This window comes from Dendrobates tinctorius, unplaced genomic scaffold (assembly GCF_039654945.1).
Source record: "Dendrobates tinctorius isolate UK_male_01 unplaced genomic scaffold, ASM3965494v1 ptg000011l, whole genome shotgun sequence".
Classification (NCBI taxonomy): Eukaryota; Metazoa; Chordata; class Amphibia; order Anura; family Dendrobatidae; genus Dendrobates; species Dendrobates tinctorius.
Genome location: NW_027361679.1, coordinates 23,456,364 through 23,464,557, shown reverse-complemented (window position 1 = coordinate 23,464,557; position 8,194 = coordinate 23,456,364). Strand labels below are relative to the sequence as shown.

At 43.4% G+C, this 8,194-nt stretch overlaps 1 protein-coding gene across 1 annotated transcript in view; it reads left to right on the top strand.

Annotated features, from left to right (window-relative positions):
* Positions 1-465: 465 nt before the first annotated feature.
* Positions 466-8,194, top strand: part of MMRN1 (multimerin 1) — a 291,995-nt gene continuing 284,266 nt past the window's right edge. The window contains exon 1 of the mRNA XM_073590130.1: positions 466-1,005. Coding sequence (XP_073446231.1) covers positions 506-1,005 — 500 coding nt within the window. The 5' untranslated portion in view covers positions 466-505. The remainder of the gene's footprint in view (positions 1,006-8,194) is intronic.

Here is an 8,194-nt window from a genome sequence, read left to right as displayed (position 1 = left end):
GGTTGTCCAGGATTTAAAAACCCCATAACAGCTCTATACAGTCTCTGTATTAAAGACACCACTACCAGGCAGAAAATTGCTTATTTTATCTATTTCTATATAGTGGATTGAGAAGTCAGCTTTGCAAAAACAATTCTCCACTTTACAGATATATTAAAAAAATTAACAATTAAGAAGAAAAGAAAAAACTGGGAATTCAAGTTCAGAAATTTCCAACTAATTCTGTTTACATTCCCTTACTCACTTAATGATGCAATAATGTTCCACTTTCTCTTCTGTCATTGTAATATTTCCCATCCTAGACCTTTCTCTGCTACTTCCATACAGATGGGTGAGATGTACAACGTGTTTCACAGTAACAGGAAGCCGAGTTTCCTCCCCATATGACTGACAAGTTACAACCTGTTTCCTTTGCATGCAAAATGATAATTGCCATGCAAACCTAGAGTTTAGTCAGAGCAAAAACAGAGTGCAGAGACATAATAGAGGCGAACCAACCTGAGATATGAATTTCATCTTGGATATTGCGCCAGTTTTGCTATTGACCATCTGTCTCACTCTTCACATCAATGGTGGAAGTACCAGAGGGGATTCATTGGATGTTACTGAGCACCCATGGACAGAACCTGTGGATGCCAACGTGAAGAAGCTTCTCTCTGCGATTGGTAGTAAAATTCCCACAGATACCACCCAAAAAATTGACACTGAGCAAAGTACTTTGCCTGAAGCTGAATCCACTGTTACACCACATGAAACTACAACTCCACAAGGGTTGCCCAGCACGAAAATAGAGTACAACTTATTTAAAAAGGTTATACAGATGCCAACAAAAACTCCTGCAACTGCAAAAATAGAACCTACAAAATCCAGTAGTGAAAAGGATGAGACCACAGGAAAAGAAACTATACAAGTCAAGGAGGTTCAACAAGATCCAAACCGTTCCTCCAGACTGAATTACATCAATAAGAACAACCAGAAGCCAAGCTTTGAAACAACAAGAGGAAAGTAAGATACCTTTTCTTTAGTTTTGACATGTAAGCATTTCTCAAAAAGCCAGAAATAGGTGATTATTAATGAATTATACAATATTCCACAGAAGACTATGTTTGCAAAATATGTAGATGTAGCAGCAAACTTTCTCCAATGTCATTGTAAATATCATGTAAAAGTTTGCAGCATTGTTGCATGTAACAGGTTAAGTGTCAAGTTTGCTGTATATATTTTTTACTTTAAATTCTTGAACCCTATACAAAATAATGGTTTTATGCAAAATATATTTACATATTGATTGTACAACATTAACTACTTTATAATGTAAAATGTGTAGCATTATTATTGTGATTATTAATAATAACTTTTTTTATTTTTCACATTTTTTTTGCTTTTGGACCTGTAAATGGAATTTCTTAGTCTGTCGTCTATTGTTACGCAGCTATCGTAGATTAAAAAGAAGATCGTTCATTTGACAGTATTCATATTTTGCTACTGTTATTAGACTGTGGCTGTTCTGTAAGATCAGTTTTCTCTATAAATATCACTGTGTCTGTGTTCTTAAAGGGAATCTGTCACCCCATTTTTGGCCTATAAGATGCGGCCACCGCCATCAGGGGCTTATCTACAGAATTCTGTAATTCTGTAGATAAGCCCCCGATGTAACCTGAAAGAGAAGAAAAACGCGTTAGATTATACTCACCCAGGGGCGGTCCTGGATCCGGTCTGTTCTGATGGGTGTCGAGGTCCGGTCCGGCACCTCCCATCTTCTAGAGATGACATCCTCTTCTTTGCTTCCCATCATGGCTCTGGCACAGGTGCACTTCTCTGCCCTGTTGAGGGTAGAGCAGAGTACTGCAGTGCGCAGGCGCCGGACCTCTCTGACCTTTCCTGGCACCTGCACACTGCAGTACTTTACTCTGCCCTCAACAGGGCAGAGAAAGTACACCTGCGCAGGATCCGCGGTAGAAGTAAGAAGGAGGACGTCTCTAGAAGATGGGAGGCACCGTACCGGACTGCATCATCCACCGCACCCGCACCCGCCCTCTGGTGAGTATAATCTAACTTGCTTTTCTTATCTTTCCAGTTACATCGGGGGCTTATCTACAGCATTACAGAGTGCTGTAGATAAGCCCCTGATGGCGGTGGCAGCAGCTTATAGGCCGAAAATGGGGTGACAGATTCCCTTTAATGAATAGATTGTAGAATAATAAACACACCATGGCTGCTAAAAATGTTGATGCACATTTCTTACAAAAACTGTCCATTTAGGCATAAAAAATCTTCAACTTTAAAACAAAACAAAGTTGATGGCAACCTTGCATTATCTACTCCACTTTTTTTTTTTTGGCACATTGGTTTCTCGGTTACTATTGTATTTTGCATTACAAAACCTTCCTCTTTTTAATTCTTGGTAATAATGCAATGTAATTAATTTGTAAATTATTTTTTAAGTATGATTCCTGAGAACTAAGCAATGTTCCCCATGAAAACCTCAAATTTAAATTTAGTTAGTTTTCTAGGTGATTAAAATACTTTTTACAAGGGCTAAGAGTTGTAAGAATAATATAAGAAATGATACTCACTTGCACCGATCATTCACAAGTCCCATTCTAGGACTCATCTAGGTTCCAGTGATCTCCAGAGATCACCCGAGCAACAAGTATACTCACTCATCACTAGTGGTGACTTGTCTGAGTGAGCATTTCCATCCATTTCTGTTGTGTTATGAATGGGTCCAAGAAGTACATGCCAATGAGGACCGCGCGATCAGAAGGAGCTCATAGAAAAATATAGTTATAGTGCTCATTACATCATGGAAAAAAGGTTGAGTGCCTAATACTTGGTGGCACAATAGATGCCCTGCTTAAATTCTAGCACTTAATGTGGATGCGCAATGCTGTTTCCAAGCTTACAACAAAAAGGCAGAGCACAAGGACATTATGTTTATATAATTACATCACTAGGCTGCATCAATATGGTGTCACTATACTCTCTATATAAAAGATAAAGCAGAGGAGAACCTGCAAATTGGCAAACATGTTGTGAAAAGGAAGGAAATACTGTGTGGCTTGTCTAAATTAAAAGAAAAAACACATCACACCAACAATTATTGGAAGTAAGACTTGTCCTAAGGATAGAGGGAGGTAAGGGAATTAGTGTTCTTCAAAAGGGGTGGGAGAAATTAAGGAGCATCTATTATTGAAGTTATTTCTACCCATCATAGAATGTATTCTCAACTACCCCCTTGCTGTAGTGGTATACAAAGTTTAAGAAAAGGAACCTGTCATCTTGAAAATAATATCTGATCAGCTAGCAGGATGCTATAGAGCAGGAAGAACTGATCAGACTGATGAACATTTTTATTGAAAAACCTTCAGTAAACCTTGCATTTTATTCATTGACATCCCTTGTGTTTATATGCTTGTGATTACAATAGGTGGCCTTTTCATTGATTGACATTCTTCTCAGCATGACTGTGCATGCAGATATAGCTGTTCCTTACCGAGAAGGACCACCCACTGGACTCATATGCATACAGACACAAAAGATTTAAATAAAAAAAGGCAGGATTTACTGGAACTTTGTCCATAAAAACGTCTATTAATCTAATCAGCTCTTCCCCTATAAAATTCTGCCTGTAAATCAAATACAATTTTCAACATGACAGGTTCCCTTTAATTTTCTTTTTTGTACACTGCAGCCAGGGTTGATGTGATAATGTTCCACTGTGGTAAGAAACACTAAAGATTTCAATGAGTAAAATATATGCTACACTTAATCTTTTCTAGTAAATGTATATATATTTTTGCTCAGGGCTGGCTTTAGACAAAGTGGTGCCTTGGACAAAAGTTTAAAATGAGGCCCTAAATGCTCACATATTGCTCCATCACACTCTAACATTTTGGTTGCATTTACATGAGCTGAGTTCAAGGTGTTTGACGCATATTTCCCATACTCTTTACAAAGGATCAAAAAAATGATGGGGACAGAACAATCACTATTCGATCATTTTATTACCATATGGTATCATATTATCAGTAGCACATCTGCAGTTTACACGGGACGATGAGCTGCTGAGAACAATGATTTTTGTTCTGGTATAGACAATCCAACATGTTAACATCTATGAATTTCATAAGATCATTTCCACCGGTCAGAGCGCTGTGGTTCCCATATTGTCAGATGCCAGCATCAGCCAGCAGCTGTAACCGGAAGTTATGCCTATTCATTAGTAATCCTAGTTCTTTTCAAAATAAATACACAGCCAGAACAAAGTCATATATTTGAAATAAAAAATACACGCTTTTACTTTTATATTTAAAAATAACACATGTGGTGCAGTGACAGTTGTGACAGCTAGGGGGCGCTGTATGGGTCATGCACATAAGCATATCTATTGTGGTAATGGAGATAGGATGAACGGCAGGATGGTAAATGACCGTTATGTAACCCAGGGTGGGTGGCCCTGGGATGGAAGATGGAACATGTGTTGATCAGCAGAGTTACTGCTGAGGGTTTGCTGCAGTGTATCAGGGAAAGCTTCCAGGTGACTTGGTGAGATGGGTGGGACCAGTCAACTACAAACCCACCCAGGGGCGTGTGTCTAAACGCCCATAGTAAGCCTGTATATGTGTGTGTATGGCTGAGTGTCTGAAATAGGACCTGCGATGAGGGCATAGCATGTGATCCGTATCTCACCGGTGGGCATGGCTGCGGACCATATAAGGTGACCAGGCTATGTCACAAGGGAGTGAGTGTCTGTATCTGATTGGTCCGTGTGTAAGGTCCTGGAAGGCCGACGTGCTGGAAGGTGTGCTGCCTTCCTGAAACACACATGCGGAGGCCGCTGACCGGGTGAGACCTGTGTAAAATGGCCTGTGTGTATTGGACAGTCACCAGAAGGGAATTGACGTCTGGACTGAGGAGCAACTAAGAGGTAACCCCAGACAGGGGGAAATAACAGTGAGGCTATAGAGCCTGATTGCTGGACAAAGCACAGCCTGTGTGACCACAGGCCTAAGACAGCGGAGCTCTACATGAACATTCTTCTGTTTTGATATAAGACTGTTACTGTTTCTTTCATGCCTCCGTCTAACAATAAACTGTATGGACGTTTTTGTGGAAAACCTGGTGCCGGACCCTGTTAATCGGCTACCAAGTGAGTATCCCCAACATGAATAAACGCGCTATCTTACAATTGGTGGAGAATGCTAAGGGCACTGTTGTAGCCTTGTTGCTAGCGGCAACAGATGAGGTCTACAAATTTGGTTGCTTGGGGTAACAGTTCCAAGAAGCACATGTTGCAGTGCTGGCGACTCTGAGCCAGGAGAGCAGATGGTCTTGAAAACCGTGAGTTATGCTGACCGGGGTCAGTAAGAGAGATTTTTAGGATACCTCTTCGGTAGAGGGATCTGAGAACCTGTGCGGCTGTCAGGTAACGGTCGTGAAAACCGTGTCATACTGACCGGGGTCAGAGAAAGACTGTTGATAATTTATGGGATACCTCTGAGGAGAAGAGGCATCCGGGAACCTGTGGGGCAGTCACCAACAGGTAAGGCTGGTTTCACATTTGCGTTTTGTTTCGCGGTAATTTAGCGCTAAATAGCGCATGCGTTTTTTTTTCCTATACTTTGCATGGGATGCGCTTATGTGCGCATACACATGCGTTTGTACGCGTTTTACCGCGCATGCGTTTTTTTGCAACTTGTTGCATTTTTTGTGCGTCCGATTTGCCTCAAAAAAACGCATGCGCGCGCAATGCGTTTTTTTACAGCAAGACACCCATTATAAGTCTATGGTGAGCATATGTGCGCATTGGCATGCTTATGTATGCGTTTTTTTGCACATGCGTTTTTTTTTTTACCATTAGTTTAGACAATGGAATTTAGGGGTTTGGGTAAAGTTAGGGTTAGTTAAGGGGGTTTAGGGTTAGGGTTAGGGTCAGGGTCAGGGTTAGGGTTAGGGTTAGGGTCAGGGTTAGGGTTAAGTATGGTTTGGTTAAGGGTTAGGGTCAGGGTTAGGGTTAGGGTTAGGGTTAAGGTTAAGTATGGTTTGGTTAAGGGTTAGGGTTAGGGTTAGGGTCAGGGTTAGGGTTAGGGTCAGGGTTAGGGTTAGGGTCAGGGTTAGGGTTAAGGTTAAGTATGGTTTGGTTAAGGGTTAGGGTCAGGGTTAGGGTTAAGTATGGTTTGGTTAAGGGTTAGGGTTAGGGTTAGGGTTAGGGTCAGGGTTAGGGTTAGGGTTAGGGTCAGGGTTAGGGTTAGTAAAGTCATGGTTTGGGTTAGTGTGAGTGGCCACCTAATGTTGGAAAAAAACGCAAACGCGGTAAAAACGCACTAAAAACGCATACAAACGCTTAAAAACGCTGCGTTTTTTTCATGCATGCTCATAAAAATGCTTGAAAAAAACGCAGCAGTTGTATGCTTTTGTATGCGTTTTTCAATGCGTTTTTTTGCGGGAAAAACGCGCTGCAAAAAAAAGCAAGTGTGAAACAGGCCTAACAGACAGGAGTCTGTGGTATGCTGACCAGGGTCAGGGAAAAACTGTTTGAGAAGTCACTATAGGGTGCCTCTGTGGATAAGAGGTACCCGGGAACCTGTGTGGCCGACACCAGCAGGTAACGGACAGGAGTCCGTGTTGTACTGACCGGGGTCAGTGAGAGACTGTATGTGTTTTTTTTTTCTTCCCTCTCTTTCCTATAAAGCTGAAGGTGTTGCTGTGACTCGGCGGGGTCACAAAGTTTTTTCTCAAGGCAGCTTGCGGTGGCTCAGTGGGGTCACGAAGGGGACAAGCGTCTAGCTGTAACTCGGCGGGGTTACGAAAATTGCTGTGGATAGGCGGGTCCACGAAGACAGCGCAGCAGGAGCTGCAGTGACACCAGCAGCTGCTTGTGAGCGGCGGCCGGAGGTGCCGGTGACTTGTGACAGCAGAAGCTGTGGCAGTGCCAGCAGGAGCTCTTGTGGTGTCGTGCTTAAAGGGGCAGTACCAGCCCGAAAGGACATAAACTATATTGTGTGAACTCGGGCCTAAGAAGGCCTGTAGAGGGAACATGGGGAAATCCTGAAAGGGGGCGGTGACCCAAACCGGGGTGGTAACCCAAAAAGGGGTCGAGTCCCAGGAGGAGGCGGAGTCCAAAAAGGGGATAGTGGCCCAAAAGGTGGAGAAGCATCCCAACGTAAAAGGGGTGGTACAGATGAACTGTTGCCAGAGGCAAATGTCCTATATGTGTCCAGTCTGCCTGGTGAACTACCCACCCGGCACATTGCTATGGGGGTGTGGCCTCCAGATAAATAAAGAAGATGTGAATGGTCTGGTCAACCCTGGGAGCCCGGTGACTCTAGTAAGGGTTGCTCCTGAGATACCCGGCAGAAAGGTTTGGGTCACTTGCAACCACAGGGGCACTAAGGATTGTCCAGTGGCCAGGGTAGTCTTTGAGATAGGCTGAGACATTGCGGGACAGGATGTCGAGATAGTCCCAAATTTGTCCTGTCCAGTGGTTATAGGCCGGAACTCTAAACTGTTCTCCGGCTTGTGGGAAAAGGGAGTTCCGCTACAGCAGGAGGATGGAGACCTCTCTACTGTTGACCTGGTAGATAAGACAACTGGAGTGGACACCCGGTTAGAGGGTAACGGGAGGGTTCACTCTGCTGATGGGGGTGACTCAGACTTTGGGGGTGTCTGTGGCTCTGAGTAAGGGAGCACAGAGTGGATGAGTTGGAGAAGGAAGTCTCTGAGCTCAGAGGTCACCTGTCAATGTGGCAAAGAATGAATAATACCTTCAGAGAAGATGTGAAAGTGCTCAAAGAAGCAGTAAGAGGTCTACTGCGGGAGAAGAAGTTGGTGGACGAAGACTTACAGCAGCCCGAGTGATAACAAAATGGAACTGCCAGTGCCTATCTTGGCAAGGGGTCTCGAAGAGGTGAAATCTCATGAAGACTTGGAGCTAAAAGCTGAACAAGATAGTCCCGCGGTCGGGACAACTGTATTGAGGGAAGTGTCCGTGGTAAACCCAGTGCCATATGTCCAGGAAGAGAGCAAGCCCATGACCTTCAAGTGCATGATTGAGGTACCCGAAGACGTGCAAGAAGCATGTACCAGTGAAGGGGTGCATGAGGCTTTTAAAAAGGTGGTCAAAGCGTGTAGGGTGCAATGGGCACCTGAGACTCGGCAATTGATGGTACTATCAACCAGGGAAGACACAGCA